The sequence below is a fragment of the Xiphophorus hellerii genome, chromosome 14 (genome assembly GCF_003331165.1).
Source record: "Xiphophorus hellerii strain 12219 chromosome 14, Xiphophorus_hellerii-4.1, whole genome shotgun sequence".
NCBI classification, from domain to species: Eukaryota; Metazoa; Chordata; class Actinopteri; order Cyprinodontiformes; family Poeciliidae; genus Xiphophorus; species Xiphophorus hellerii.
In genome coordinates, this window is record NC_045685.1 from 21187773 (window position 1) to 21204874 (window position 17102).

The 17102-nt window shown below is 36.8% G+C and overlaps 1 protein-coding gene across 2 annotated transcripts in view; it reads right to left on the minus strand.

The window, feature by feature from the left end:
* The window catches only part of nlgn2a (neuroligin 2a), a 260217-nt gene that overhangs the window by 139305 nt on the left and 103810 nt on the right, over positions 1-17102 (minus strand). For both annotated transcript variants that reach the window (XM_032583169.1, XM_032583168.1), the window contains exon 3: positions 14705-15481. In XM_032583169.1, coding sequence (XP_032439060.1) covers positions 14705-15278 — 574 coding nt within the window. In that variant the 5' untranslated portion in view covers positions 15279-15481. The remainder of the gene's footprint in view (positions 1-14704; positions 15482-17102) is intronic.

The window sequence follows — 17102 nt, forward strand, 5'->3', positions numbered from 1 at the left end:
AACTGTTCCCATTGCAGTTTTGCTAAATAAACCAATTTTGATTCGGCCAAGAAAGAAGAAAATCACCTCATTCTAGTGCCAAAACTTATCCAAAAACAAGTTTCAAAATTTATATTATATTAGAAATGGCAAATTGAGAAAGTATATAGTCAACGGAAACAGAGCTAGCAAGTTTTTTTTCTATTCTTAAATGAGTTGCAAGTGAGTTCAAACCAAAACTAAAATGCCATCTGGGGTTCCTGTATACATACAGTTTATATAGTAAGTATAGTGAACCTTTATTAAATAATGTCAAAGTAATCCCATTCTCTCATTTATAGCATCATTTTGACATAAATGTAATAAATGTTGCTTTTTTCCTGTAAAGTTTAACAGGCCAGCAGGTAAGTGTTACCCAAGGACTCTCCAGTCCCCAGTAAGGTCTGTCAGTGTGCGTTGGTTCTTAAATGGGATGCTTAATTGATAGGACAGCCTGTATCAGACATCATCAAATCCCATTAGATGCACTTCATCAGTCCCAGTGTTAAATAAGATGATATCCCAGATTGCACTACAGAAGCCGAGCCAGAAGAACACGGGCGGCCAAAGCCTGGGAGCTTATTATCTAAGCACTGTTAAAGTCGGCCCAATTCCCCGCAGGCTAAAAAGATCATTTAAAATGGACTCTGTGGTGCTGGATCCTATTTCTGCCTTCACTGCTCATCCAAAGCATATGGAGGTGACTGGGAATCTTTAAGAAAACCAGAGGGGAAGTGGGGGACACTCATACGAGAAATGAATGTAGAGAGAGTGGGAGGCGGGAGGACAGGCATGAATGAAGCAAAATGAGACAGAGATTGTTGTGATCATGTGATGCAGGGAACTAAAATCCACCCACGCGTGCATCAACGCTCATATTCTAACCTCGACTACTCTTCATTCTCTCTGTCTCTCTCTGGCGTTTGGGCTATAAATAGTCTGGAGCTGCTGCTGCTAATTCCTTCATTCAGAGAGCAGCGAAAGGCAGAACACACCAGGCCTTTCAGGCATTCAGGCCCAGCCCAACAGGAACAGATCCGCCATGCTCCTCCTCAAACACTTCCTGCAGCTTCCTCTCAAAGTGTTTCCTTTCTGAAGATCCCAGTATGTTCACTGTTGATCCTTGCAACCGAAGGCATAAATATTGTTTAAATTACTAAGTACTGCTAGGGCTGCAAATACCTATTATTTTAGTTATCACTTCAATTATATTAATCCACTAAATGTAACTTATTATGCTTCTTTGGACAAGTTAAAATAATTCTATGGTCTATACAAAACATGTTCAGTACATTTTTTGCACTAAATCCTTATTAGAAAAATGAGATTTTTGTCTCAGTTTTCAGTTGTTTTAGGGTAAAGCCACCTGGAACTCTCCTAGGGTTGCTAGGTAACAGGCGGAAACTTTGCTGGGGTTGCTAAGTAACGGGTGGAACTCTGCTGGGGTTGCTAGGTAACGACCAGTGTCTGCTGAATTGTGACGTTACATTCCAGAGGTTTTTAAAACGACTCATTTTCCAGGCACCAAGAAACATTAACTTCTTGACAAAAACTAGCTGGGTTGTTTTTTTAAGAGGTTGTGTTGTGTTTAGAAACAGCAGAAACCCAAATGGATCTGAATTTTGCATAATATGCCCCCTTTAATTGAATTGAAAAAGCGGCACTTTCTGCAGATTTGTTATTCAACCACTTCAAGACTTTTTCCATGTCCATCCATTGTAACAAGTGAAGAATTTTTACATTTGATATGCACATCCTGGGGTCGTCTGTGCTTGGCCCACTGTTACAACAGTAGGAAATGTGTATTTTTGGTCCTAAATAAGTCTTTGGACTGTTAAGGTTTACCAGAAAATGGGAGCAATGATTTTCTTTTCATTATTACGAAGATATTAAATTAAAGATTATTCAGGCTCCAAAATCTGACAGAAAGGAAGTTTTGCAACTTAAATGTGATCACTTTAAAATATAAAACATATAATAAATGATCTACAACTGTATCAGATCTTATTTTGTTTATGATATTTAAGATTAGTTTGGACAGAGATCACCATCAAGGCAAGACCCAAAGAGAGAAACTCAGAGTTAGAGCCAGACATGGAAACCAAAATCCTTTAAAATGTCTGCCATGTTTTATCATGCATCACTTTTTATCTTTACATTTTAAAGCCACATTTGATTCGTCTGCACAGTTCATGTCTGCATTTAAGAGCCGAAGTCGGACATGTATGAGTAACGAGGACCAAAGCAGGAAATTCTGACAAACCTCATGTTTCATTTTCTGGAGGGAGTTCCGCAGTTCAAACAGACTCACTAATGTTTCTATTCATGCTCAGTCATTCACAACCATTTATCTCACATCAGTTTGATTTTACAGGATAAATCTGCAGAGAGAAATCTCATTTCTTTTAGGGTTACAACATCCTTCATGGTTATTACCCAATTTCCAAAAGACCAGTAAAAACCCTCCAAATAATATTTCTTCTTAATCCAATTTTTAATTTCAGGCTGCTTTTTCCTTTGCATATTTTACTATTCTCTACAAAAAAAAATATCAGCAAATAGGTGAAAGTTTCAAAAATCCACAAATACTGAACCGTGAATCAGCTGAGGTTTAATGTATAAAACTGCATTCAATTCACTTTCTTTCCAATGTCGAGGTACATTTAATATCCACTGGAGGGCAATTTGTATTAGACCCCGCAGAAAAAGCATTCACTAATAATAAATAGAGTAAATAAGATAAAAACCATCACAGTAGAGACATTAAAACATAACTACTGATAGATACAACATTCAAAACGAACAAAAATGAATGCTTAACTATTAGCTTTTTGTATAAATAAACTGTAAAACTGTATTTGTCATGAATGCTAAAATAAACTGAACTGAATTTCCCAGAATGACTCCCCACTGTCACCACATGCTTGATTACATTAATGAACATACAACACTGTCTGCTGGTTTGTTCCGACAGACAGATTTGTATTTATTATAACATACTTAATGTTAGAAACAAACAAGCTTAAGATCCAGAGAAACTCCTATTAGTTTATAAATTATGAACTACTTATTCTTATTAAACATGGGGAACCAATATTTAGTTTTATACGTTTACCTTTTGGTTTGTTGTTTTGTTCGTATTTCCTTCTAATTTATGTGAAGCACTTTGAACTGCCCTCTTGCTGAAAATGTGTTATACAAATCAGATTCCCTTACCTTAGTTAAAGTTAACAGATTGTATCATTTGGAACAGTTTCCAACGAAACAAACTGAACTAAATGTCACTGATCTTCTCTCTAATGTGATGCGAATACAACAGATTTTTGTTTAAAATACTTTTCCAGAAGTTGTATTGTTTCTATGTGGAATGAACAACTTTCTGAAAGGCAGACAGAAGACGTGGCGTTTTCTCGTATGACAGGAGAATGTCAATAAGCGAAAAAGAAAAACAAGAAGACGATATTCACTTCAGGTGCAAAAACTGAGACGGACTCCATAATTTTGACAGCAAGGCTGCAGGTGTTCTGACCTCCAACCTAATCTCCAGATCCCAAACTTCAATCAGACTCTGCTTCTTGTCATGTCCTTGTCTATTTTATTAAAGACTCAAGTTTGTCTTTCAGTCGTGGAGTGCAGACTCGCACTAATGAAAACTGTAGGGTGTGTGATGAAGGATGTGTGAGCTGCATCGTTCATCCCTGGCTGTAGAAAGATGTATGATCTATATTTCCCCGCCTTTCTCCCATCTTTGCACCGTGACACGTATCCACTGAGCCTGCCTGGAGAGAGTGCTGATCCAAAAGAGCTAGAAGAGAATAATCAAGGATTTCTCTGACATGAGAAAGAATGTATTTCATATTTCCACTGCTGCTTGCCGGCATCCTCGCCTCTCTTTCTATTATTTATCTCTTTGTTTTCATTCAACTCCGGCCCTTTTGACGACGCTGCAGCATGGCCCAGCGGACGCCGTGAGCATTATTGTGTTAGTATTGAACTCCTCTTGATGAATCTCAGCAGAAAATTGAAATATTGCAGGATGGGGAGACTCTGGAGTTTGAGCTTGATGTATGGAGATAGATGAAGTATTGGATGGAATAATTTATGGGGCGCTCTGCTCGCACCCTGCAGCTCAGCCAAAGAAGCGCATCGCTGACAACACTGAGGTTAGCAGATCAAATCTCCAAGGGCTTTCTGGCAAAACCAATGCGTCTCCTTCTTGAGGCGACTAATTGAAGAGAGCGAACATCTTAAAAGGGGCCTTTGTAGCAGTTTGTTGGTATGAAACCCAAGCTTACCACACATTAGGCTGGTTAAAAACGTGGCAAGTGGCTGATTTGGCTCCAGACAATGAATCTGCTGATCAGCAGATTTAGAAATGAGCTGCAAAAACAATACGGTCATCACAACAATGGTGCTTACAGATAGCACTTTTCAGGCCATTAAACTAATTAATTGCTAAATCCCAAATGTGGTCTTAAATTGATGTCTTAAACTAAGAATACTGTTTGATTGACGAAGCTCTACGATAATGAATCCTCCACAATGGCCATTGTTGCAGGGTACAATGCTGATCCGTTTGACTTTATTAATATTAGGTTAATTTATTTTGATTATCTGCATTTATATGATTACTTAATTTGATTTAAAATGTGCAAAAGAAAAGAATTCAGTGGTTTCTGAATGGCAAGCCAACAACAAGCAGTCGTTGTACAGCACATGCAGCGGTAAAACCAGCTGACCAAATGTCCTGGAACTCAGCATGGTTACACTAACAACCCATTACCTGGGTTGCTAGGTAACGGGCGGAACTCTGCTGGGGTTGCTAGGTAACGGGCAGTGCCTGCTGATTTGTGACATTACATTCCAGAGGTTTTTAAAACAGCTTTTTTCACTAAACACCAAAAAAACATTAACTTATTGCCAAAAACTACGTTGGTATTCTTTTAAAGAACTTGGTTCTTTTTAGAAGCAGCAGAGACCCAAATGAAAGTACAAAAACATGCAAACTGTGAATTTTGCATAATACGTCCCATTTAGTTGAATTGGAAAACTAGCACTTTCTGCAGATTTTTCATTTAGCTACTTAAGCCTTTTTCCATGTCCAGTAATTAAATTGCCTTTGTGTGGAAGAGGGGTTAGTTTAGTGCTGTGACTTGCGAGGTCCACCAGGGGGACTCAAGAGACTTGAGTGGCTTTTTTCTCACTCAATACAAGAGAGTGAGTGGAAGAGCAGTGATTGTTTCCTGTGATCATTTCTTTTACTATTTCCCTTCTTTTAAGGTAATTAATGGGGTAAGAATTGTAAGAGGATGCTAGCCGTGTATGTATTTAGTTTGCTTTGCATCACAGAATAGTTTGTTTGGCGCTAATGTGCAGCGTGAAAAGTATTCAGCTATCTAGTTTAGCTTTGTTACTAACGGCAGGAGACCTCATGTCCCGTTATGGCGTCTGGCAGTTTGATTTGTTTAAATAAGAATAATCAGCTGCCTACTTATGATTTCTGTACAGTTGGTACAAGTAATGTAAAACACTTGGTTTTGTTGAAAAATATAGTTTAAATAATTTGCAGTTAAAAAGATTATACAAAAATGGTGTGCAAAATGATGTGATTATTAGCTGCTCTCTTTGTCATGAGAATATTTTTGTTTCGTTAACTTAAATACACTCGAGTGAGTGGAAGAGTTGTGATTTTGTCTCCTGTGATCATTTCTCTTGCTATTTTCCTTCTTTTAAGGGCTAACACTACCATTTACACGTTTACACTAAAATCAGCTTTAGCATGAAGGCTTGCTCCGTGTTAATGGCTGCTGACTGCTGAGAGAATCATGGGTTTTTCTGCAAGCTTGGGGGCGGTGGAGGTCCTTCCTTTTCCCTGCCTCATCCATCGATCCAGTGTGACTCCGTAGGAGCCACACGAAAACCTCTTTCTATGATTTATGAGATGTTGTCTCCAAAGGAACCAATGGAGACCCCAGCCTCCCTCCGTTTGGTGAGAAAGAGCACCCTGCCAGCTTCCCTTAGGCCTAAAACATAATATTATAGAACCACAGGAAAGGTGAAACAAGATGGGTAATAATTAACATTGCACATAACAGTTGAACTGTGAAGTTAATTTTCTACTGCAACCGGTGGAAATCCAAGACCATCCATCACTAACGTAGGGTGGTGAAACATAATATTTATAGGGTGGAAAGGTTACACAGAGTATTATGTATTATATATGACTATGTACAGGGAAGAGAAAAAGCCTTAAAAACAGGACAGGATGCATCAGGCAGCTTGACAGGTTGGTTGCCCCTGGCAACCTGCAGAATTCATCACGATCTTTGGGTTTTTAAACCTAGAGTCAGTGACATTGAGGCACAGATTCTTAGGGGAAGAATATGAAATGTTGATGGACAACTTCCATCTAAAAACTAAGTTTTGGTGCCAGTGTGTGGGGTTAGCTTCCCAACACAAAATGAACATTATAACTTAACTTATGACTTAACTTAGAAAAGAGTTAAAAAGGTATGAAAATGTAAAATGTTATGTTAAGTCAACTTGAGTTAAAACTTAATTAAATAAGTTAATATTTTTATTTCTCTGAACTAATTATTTTTAGTTTTATATACAGTAATTGCAAAAGATAGCTAGGTCAACTTTATTGAATTTGTAGCAATAGCTTTTATTAAGTATTTTGAAAAGTATGAGAAGAGAGAATGTCAATAAGAAAGCAGTGTTGGGGGGCAACTGTTAAAGTTGGCACCACTTAACTGAGTTGAAACTCTCTTAACTGAGAGAGAGGGTTACATTTAGTCAGAAAATGTTTTTTTACAGTGTGCGAACATTGCTGATATTTATCCCGTTTTCTATCCATTTTGTGTCTAATCTGCTGCAAATAAAACCCACTAATGCCAGATTTTCTTTTTTTGTTGAAAAATCACCGTATTGTTTTATGCTTAGTGTTTTATTGAACACAATCACAGGATCTAAACCTCAAAATAGTTTCTTGACACCATATATCAGGCAAATAACTAGCCAAAATTAAACTATTAGTAACTCAGAATCAAGCTAATCATTTAGAATCACTAGCCTGATTCTGTATACAATCAAGCTAATAACCAGTCGTAGTCAAGCTAGCAACTGCGCAGTTTCAAGCACTCACCAAGGTAGATTCAAGCTAATAACTAGCAAAAGTTGCACAACAAGCAGTCGGAGATAGGCTAACAAGTAACTACAATCAAGCAACAACCAGTAAGGGATGAGCTAACATCTAGTCAAACTCAAGCTAATAACCACAAAGAGTAACTAGCTAGAGTCAAGCTAATCTAGTCAAAGTCAACATAATAACAAGGAAGAGTTGAGCAAAAAGATGTTACAGTTAAGCTAATAGCTCGTCAGTTTAAAGCTAAACTGCTCTCTTTCTGCCTTCCTGTGCTATATATAAAAAGTCATTTGACTTCCTGTGTCCTAACTAGCTAATCTACTAATCTAGTTGTCCACTCAAAAAGGAATTTCCTTCATCTAAAGATTAAATCAATACACAGGAACATTCTTTGAACCTTGGATTGTTTTCAAGAGGGAAATGTTTCCACTGCTTTTTATATCTGAACATTTTGGGTGTTAATTTGTTAAATTACACACTAGATATGTCCTTATGGTGACCTGCAGGTACTCACAGTCGACCAACTCTAAGTCCAAGAAAACAAAACATAAGATTATGTTCACAGGAAAGGGAAGCTAATAAAACCTCAGTGAATGTTGCTGAACTTTAGCAAATTTTTTAATACATTTTGTGCATCAGCAAGAATGATCCTTGTTTAAAATAAATAGTACATCGATTTAAACGACACCCTAATGCAAAACCAGTGAGGTATAAAAGAGCTATTAAGATCTTATAAAGTATTTTTCCAAACTGGTTTTGACTTTGAGTTGCTGTAAATGGTGGAAATTCACCCTTGAACAGGCTCCAGTCTAATTAGCTATTAGCTTCACAGCTAGGGTGTTAGCTTGACTCCCTTATTAGCATCTTTATGATTCTCAGAACTGAAGAATACTTTTTGTACTACTTACTGCAGGCAAAATGTTTCTTTTATCTGTTTTATGGTACTGTACTTCAAAACAATTGAACTGTACTTTTACCTCAGACGATTCTAGAGTATAAATAACTTTTTTTTTAAAACTTGCTAAGAAAATATTGGCAATAAGGGGGTCATATGTTACAAATATAACATTAAAATCCTTTTCCAGAGGAAACATTTGCAACCGATGAATTAAATATGTAACTGTTGTAATCTCACCAACACATTCAGGCAGATGAAAATAGAAATAATAAAAAGGCATGGCTTTCTTTGCAACATGTGCTAAACATTTAAGTATTGGATAAAGAGCCATGAGTAATTGCCAAATGATACCAAACATGTTTATCTATAAGCAAGCATGCATTCATGTCAGAGTGTTCCACTTGTTTCCCTTTTGCAACGACGGAGGCATTAAGAAGTAATTCTGCAGGATTAATCCACTTAAAACTGGAGGAGATTTTAAAAGATTCTGTCTAAAGGGTGCCCTAAAAAAAGGACAGGAGGATTCAAAAACGAAGCCTCCGGAGGCTGGAAGAGAATGAAAAAAAGCAAAAAAAAATTTAAACTAGAGCATACTCAATGTATATGTGTCAAGCGACAAGCTCAGATTTAACTGCTGCCCAAAACCTGATGTTATCTTTGTTCCACTAATCCAATTTACCAAAGTCCCTACACTGCAAAAACACAAAACATTACCTAGTATTTTTGGTCTAGCTTCTAGCACAAAATCTTAGTGAACTTGAAATAAGACAAAACTAATTTAGAGTAAATTTTCTCGAGCTTAATATTGATTAAAAGCCAGATTATTTCACTGGTAACACATTTTCCCATGTTATAAGTGAGGCAATCTGCAGGTGGAACTAATACTTTTTAATCAATATTAGGGAATTATTTACTTAAAACAAATCCTTATATCTTGCTGAAAAGCTACTTGTTAGTTAGTTTGGTAACACGTTATTTGAAGGGGTTTGCATTAGACTGATATGACACTGTCATGAAGGAGTCTTCTTAAATATTCGTCACTGTTGTCAGGAAATAATGACACTTTAATGCATGTTCAATGCAACTTTTAATGCAGTTTTGCATTAAAAGCATCATTATTTACCAAATCAGACAAAGCTGACACTTAAAATAGACTTTTAATGGATGTTTTATTGCAACTTTACATTAAAATGTAATTTTTTAACCAAATAAGGCAAGGATTGGCAGTTTTAATGCAAGCTTTAATGCAACTTAGCAATAAACGTGTCATTATTTGTCAAATAAGACAAAGTTGACATTTAAAATAGACTTTTATTGGACACTTTAATGTAACTTTGCAATAAACGTGTCATTATTTGCCAAATAAGACAAAGTTGACATTTAAAATAGACTTTTATTGGACACTTTAATGTAACTTTGCATTAAAAGTGTCATTATTTACCAAGTGACACTTCTGAAAAAGTGCTGCCATTAGTTTTTGTCTTATTTTGAGTATACTAAGATATTTGCACTAGAAACTAGACACAAAATACTTTGTAAGATTCTGTTTTTGCAGTCTATGTCCTCCTCTCAGCAGGAGTTGCAAACAAAATATTCAGAACAAGAGTGGGAGGAAAAGAGGCGGAAAACAAAGAGATTAACCTGCACACACCACACTAATAATGATTTCTGACACCACTCAGGATGCTTCGTGAATACTGATACTCCATGCAAATAAATTTCCGCAGTCGGAATCCGTTTTACATCTGTGTGACATTTCCAACAACAGGACAGGATGTAAGCAAGCTGCTGGTACAGTGTGTACCGTATACATTCCTGTATGTGTTATTTTACATTTCCACCGCATCTCAGACGACGGGGAGGAGTGTGTGTGTGTGTGTGTGGGCGTGGGTGTGTGTGTGTGTGTGTGTGAGATGTGATGCGTGGCGTCGTGTGCTTTTTGAGCCACAGAAGCTGAAAGTGGCCGTGACGAGGTGTTGAGGGCTGCAGTGTTGGAGAGGAGAGGGGGAGGAGATGGTGTGTTAGAGCTGTCAGGAGACGGGAGAGCAGAAAACTTGGAGTGAGGGAATGTTCAGAGTTCGTTATGACACAGAAACCAACGACTTCAAGGAAGGAAATAAACAGGACAGCGTGTAAATGGTCTTGAATTGGACCATTTTATTTCTGGCAAAAGTCCTGAGATGGATTTTGCTGGTATTTCAAATGTATTCCTCCCAGTCTTTATTTCTGGACTTTGACTGGGCCATTTTAACATATGTGCATGCTTACTTCTATGCAATTTCTTTCCATATTGCAAAAATATGTAAAAAATAAGTATTTGGTCTAATATCTAGTGGAAATATCTAAGTACACCTGAAATAAGACAAAACATACAAGAAACTTTTTAGCAATATATAGGAGCCAATAATTCCTTATAGAATAATGTAAAACTGACCTTTTTTAAGCTTTATGTTATGATGTTACTCCCTCATCAAAAACCAGCATGTTTCAGAAATTCTTAAATCTCCATGGCAACCATTCAGCTGTGTAAAACGCCTGGTTGGACCTAGCTCCGCCTTCGAGACGCAGCTCCTCCTCGGAGCAGCAGTCCCCCAGTCAGCTCCTTCGGACTAGCCAGCAGCAGTTAGCAAACACCTGGTGGAGCTGAGTAAAAGCTGAGCTGAGTATAGGAGAAACTTCTCAGTGAAAAAACTAGTTAAAGGGTCGATAGAGGAGCGATGTGATGAGTTCTAGAAAGAGAAGGAGATTTTATGGAGACAGAAGCCCAATTTCAAGACATTAAATGACAAAATCAAATCTGTTTTAAGCCATATTTGATTTATTTAGCATTTTTGTAATAACTAAAGTTAACATATGTACCTGATTTTGTACTAAAACACAATATAGCCCCTTTAAAATAGATTTTCAAAAAGTACTAGTTCCACTGATTCCACAGATTATTTTATTTATAATGAAAACTTTTTCACAAATATTAAGGAATTAGTCAATTAAAACAAGACCCTATCTCTTTCAGAAAAGTTACTTGTAAACCAGTTTTGTCTTATTTTAAGTGTAGTAAGATATTTTCACAAGAAACTAACAATACTTGGTAAGATTTGCAGTGTAGTTCTGACTGAGTGTTTAAGTTTGTTGCCCTGTTTGAATATAAACATCCACCCCAGATAAAAGTCTGAATACCAGATATATTTTACCTACTTACTTCATCTTACCCACAGCATGATGATGCCACCACATGTTTTATTTTGAGCACATTTGTAATTGAAACACAACTAGAGATGTGCAGAGACCCCACCCCTTGGGTTTTGCTTGCAGAGCAAAATGTTTACAAACAGAGAAAGGTTTTGATATGGCAGTCACCCAGGGCGGCTTTACAAAGGGGTGGAGCGCCCAAGAAATAGAAAACAAAATAAGTTGTTTCTTCTTTAAGGCACAACAAACAATTATCTGGCAGAATGAAAACAGAATCAGTTTTTTTTTTATTTCTATGTTTGTATAATTCTCTGCAATAAACAGATATTTGACAGAATATTTCCTTCATAAAATTGACTCGGCATGAGTCAATATTGGCTGAACGCTCCATGTTTAGCCAGTAAAATCTGCAGCAGGATTCCTGCAGACTTACAGAAAGCTTTGTGTAGCTCATACAGGAGATAAAGAAGAAGCATAAAATTTCTAACATGTTATCAAACACGCTGCGCTGCAAGACGGAGCGCTGATGGAAGCTGGGAGACTCCTTATCGGATCCTCTGAAGAAAAAGAAATATTTTTCTTTTTTTATTGCTTTCACCGCAAGTTGTGGCTAGGCAAACAGAAATCTCCACAGAATCAGCAAAAAAAAAGGGTTCATGCCACAAAAAAATGAGATAAAAGTCAAATATTTTTCCTCATAAATCACCTGCAGACTCCAGAGGAGTCAGACGAACTATTATTCAGTCATCAGCTTATTTCAGAAACCCTCTAACAGAACCAAAGCAGATTAAGAGTCTCAGAACAACGCTTATCACATCTTATAAGTAATAACACAACTGTACTGATTTTGTTTGCAATTTATCATTTGTGTTTTTCTGTTCTTGCAATAAAATTTAGTTATGAGTCACTGGAAGAAGTGATACTGTGCATAAATAGAGCATAACTGTTTGAAAAAGGCAAGATAAATGCAAATAATAAATAGGTGAGGTAAAAAAAAGAAAAAGAAAAGAATAGCAGAGCTACTTGTGTGTTTCTTTGCTGAATATCTTCCCAACAAAGCAGCTCCTGTAAGCGATGCTATGATGAGTTTTGTCCATTGGATTAGGGAAATTAAAACTCCAGCAACTTCCTGTCAAACTCGTTATGTGTAAAACAATCTTCTACTCTTTTAAATGCATTTTAGGGATTAAAACACATTAAAAAAGCAAAACACAGATCTCTTGCTGTAATATAACAGGAAAAACTGAAAACAAAACAGCAATAAAGGAATCTCTAAAGATTCTGTCAGTACTAGAAAGGATTGGTTCTTAAAATAATATCTTTAATCTCCAATTGCAGCTGGGATCTAGATATTTACTGGATATGTATAAATGAACTACAGGGTTTTTGAAAACTCAAAAACAAACTGTAGCTTTGGGTCTAAATAAAAAATTTAATAGATCTCATTTTAGAAATTACAATAATTCTAGAAGAAATATTAAACATTGGTATATTCATTATGATAGCTATTGCTGAGTTACCTTAACCTCTTTTAATTGAACATTTGCCTCTAATCCCTTTCTGATCTTAATCAAACCTGTTGATGCATATTCCACACATGCCAGTTATTATATTGGAAACACTTTGCTGCCATCTAGTGGCTGGAGGATTCCTCAAACATGGCTGACGTGGGTAACTAGCCAACTAAAATCAATGTTCATGTCTATTGTATGAGCCGTATTAATACTTAACAATCACTTCTGAATTTATTGTCAACTCAAAAACACAATAAAAGCTTTTGTTATAAAAATGTAGATTCATTTGAGCAGAAATTAATATTTATTTCGAGTATCTCTTAAACAAAAAAACTGAAGCACATCTGATTTAAGGTCACAGTCAGATATTCCAGTTTCAGCTCATCTAATTACTTAAATGTGGAAATAAGCTGCTTTGTATTCAGTTTTTCCTTTTATTTTTAGTTTAACTATAATTTAAGTTTTTTCTTTTCTTTGGATTTGTTTTAATGCTGTTGTACTCAAATTCAAATAAAACTAAACAAAAACTAAAAGAGTATCCTGATTGATATAAAATGCTGATATGAAACAGATAGTCAATAAACCTTTAGAGAACAAGCCCCGTGTTTTAAAAGATTACCTCCTTATTATTTTCTTAAACAAATAAGAAACAGTCAAGAAAAAGTTTAATAAAATATGAGGACAACTGAAGTTTTACAGAACTTGAATATTAAGACCTTTCGGATTATTTTCAGTTTGATTCCTCACAGATGGCCAGCAAGTAAGAAACTCAAAAACACAATTTTTCACCAAACCTGAACTCCAGCAGGACACATTGACAACAAACATTTTCTTTGTCAAAGTTGTTATGGAGACATTTTGACTTTATTTAAAAGCCTGCTTTTCAAAATGCACAGAGACCTGCTGCCCAAGCAGCCAGCATGAATTATTGATGATTTCTCATGCCAGAAATGGCAGGAAAATCCTTTTTGCAGAATGATCTTATATTGTAACCCTTAAAGAGAAATTGGAATAATATGAAATATGTGAATCAAGTCAAAGCTGTAGAAAAACAAAGATCAGAAATCAACCATAAACTTCTGATTGTCGTAGCTCTTATGATTTCTGATTAAATGCACTGTTAGACAGAAATCACAGCTAATTTTTATAAGCATGAACACTCTTGTTTTTCACGGTGAAAAACCAACGTTTGCTCTTCTTAAAATGAGAAAATTTTCCCTCAGCCAGCTGACTGACAGTGTGCAGCAACTGCAGAATTAGACTTCGGTTAATCTGTCACCTTGTCTGCAACTCCTTAAAAGTAGTAAGTCAAAGAAAAAAGTAGAAGTCACAGAAATTATTGGAAAATTTTAGAAGATATGAAACTGAACTTTTTCTAATCATAGTTGTTAGGAGAAATGTTTTCTATTTTAAACATGCACTTAAAAAAACACAAAAATAGTGCAATTTTTACCTGTTTCAGTTCATTTGAGCAGCTTTTTCATTCAAACTTCAAACATAAGTGACAGGAAATGCTAAAAACATTTAACTAGACAATTACTGTCCAGATGCAGCATTAGCATTAGCATTGTGATATCCTACTGAAACAGTGTATATCATTTTATATTGATTTGATTTATATTAATGCCATATTTACCAACAAGTGGTAATAATGCCTTCAGATGTACATATTCTACCTTTAAAGTAAGTCTGAAAATGTCTCGTCTACAAACGAGTTTTGAACATACAAAATCTTCCAGACCAAAAAAGAGAGAGAGGTCTGCTTTCTCTACCAAAAAATTGATGACGAAAATGTATTTCCTTGTGTATTTATAAGAATTTTGTAAGATTGGAAAGCTTGAAAGGCACAGACACAAGAACTAAAGCGTAAATGCTTAGTAACTCAAACCCATTTGTTCTTTTCTCCACCAACCCCGTCACTTCACAGAGCGAACTTACCGTCCTCTGTGGGCACGTAGATGTTGAGGTAGAGGCAATCCTCGCTCTGGTTCTGGATGTATCCCGCCGCCACGTCCAGGTTATCCGTGAACCAAACCGGAAGCATAATCTCCGGCAGAACCCCGTGGACGTTCTGAGGGCAAACTGGGGCAAACTGGGTGGCGTTGCGGATCTCCTGCCAGGACCCCGGTGCCTCCGGCGGCTGAAACCGTCGGTCTCCGATGGGCGCCGTGGCGTAGGGAACTCCGAGGTACTGCTCCACCGGGCCTAAAATCTCATTGTTCAGGTCCTTCTTGACGCCTCTCAGCTTGCCGTAGTTGGTGCTGACTATGGGATTCTTCGAAGGGTCCATTCTCTGGCAAGAAGCCAGACTGAAAAACAAGACGAGGCTCAGCACCGTCATGAGGCAGCAGTCTGTCACGAACCTGAAGGGTCTGGTCCTGGACAACAAACCCCGCCGACTCTGTTTACTCAGAGTTAGTGGAAGGTTGTTCATGACTGGAGTCAAAGAGCTCAGCCACATGCTTCTAGTCTGTTCTGTCAGTTCGGTCCAGCGGTGAAGAGGGTAAACCATAACAAGATAAAACACCAAAATCAGACGGACTCTTCAATCAGCGCCAGGCAGAAGGTAAGACGTTGGTCTGGCCCTCGGTATGAGATCCAGGTCAGTGGTGAAACTGATTAGAGGCGATCCAAAACACTTCTCCAGGCATGGTTCTGTTGCGTTCCATGCCTGTCCTTCTCCCGTTGTCCAGATAATTGGATTGATGAAGGACTCTGCAGAGTGAGACAGAGGAATGGGAGGAAGAAAAGCAGATAAGAGTGTTTTCCAGGCCTACAGTGTCATTTTATAGCACAGTCAAGTAACTAGGTTAACTTCAGTTGCTATAAAAATACTATATATCAAATATGACTTCAAAGAAATTTGACTTTGTAATTTAACACCTTCAATTTGGGTCTCAGTTTCTTTAAAAGCTCCTGCTCTTTCTGAAACTCCGCCTTCAGGAAATCATCACAACATCTCTCCTCTATTAACCCTTTAGCGACATTTTTGCCAGTGTTTCACTAAGAAGTAGCTCATGTAATGATCTCAGCTGATGCAGAAATCCACCAGGTGTTTGCTAATTGCTGCTGGCTAGTCTGAAGGAGCTGCTCTGTGAGATGGAAGCTCAGAAGCTTGGAAACTGCAGCTCAGAGGAGGAGCTGCGTCTCGAAGGCAGGGCTACGTCCACCCAGGTGTTTTGCACAGCTGAATGGTTGCCATGGCAATTAAAGGTTTTCTCAAACATTCATGAACGAATAAAAGCAAAACTCCAAGTATGTTTTTGACGAGATAATAACATCATAACGTGATGTAAAGCTCAAAAAAGTCAATTTTACCTAAAACCGCCCTTTGAAATCACAGATGAAACTAAAATATATTCAGTTTTTTCCCATTTTAACGGTTGTCAAGCTGAGAAAAGACGCTACGAAAGACTTTCTAAATCTAGAGGCGGCACTAAGCAGCTCAATCAAAAGGGAACATTTATCATGGAGATTAACATGTTGAGGATCAGTTGACATCCATTTTTTACAACCTTTGAAACGTCTCATTTCTCACTTTATTATATTGCCCCATTCAATGTAGAGATTAACCATTTTTCTTGTTTGCTTGGATTTAGACAGAAATATCTTCATTTAAACGCTTAAGAACATAAGAGTAGCCCTCATAAGACAGATGCCTCCTGGGTTTTATGAGGGCTGAAGCTCTTATTCAACAAGAATCTAAAGAAAATGGCAGTAATTCAATATCAATAACATCACAGAAGTCATGCATGGCTAATCGATTCATCTGTGCGTTCGGTTAGCTTAAGATTTGAAGCACAGATCGTTGATGCCGTATTAAATTGTTCTAGTCTATTTTCGTTAAACATATAAAACCTCATTCAAACACCTACGCTGAAAAAATAAAACAAGTGATGCAACTAAAAGGAAAAATAGTTAATTTGTTACAAATAATCAAAGTAAATATATTACATTTATTCGGTTAAGCACACATAAATGAATAAAATTTTATAAACTTAATTCGATTGCATGTAACAAATTAGTTACATTTTTTAAGTTGGAGATCCAGTTTATTTTTTTACTGCATGGCTTGTCAAATTTAGACAAAAATCAGCCTGATGTAAGCTTGCGTTTTAATTTAAACATACTTATTATTCATTATTTAACTGACAATTTTGTTTTTGCGTCCAACAAAAGCAAAAACTGAAACTAAAACTGTGCTTGATTTATTTGCTTTTCGGTTCGTAAGTTAAAGAAATAATTTTACCCATTTTGTTACACAAAATGTAACAAAATGGTATTCATTATGGTATTCATCCTCGTATTCATTTTAGAGGATTTTTTTTCTGGGTGG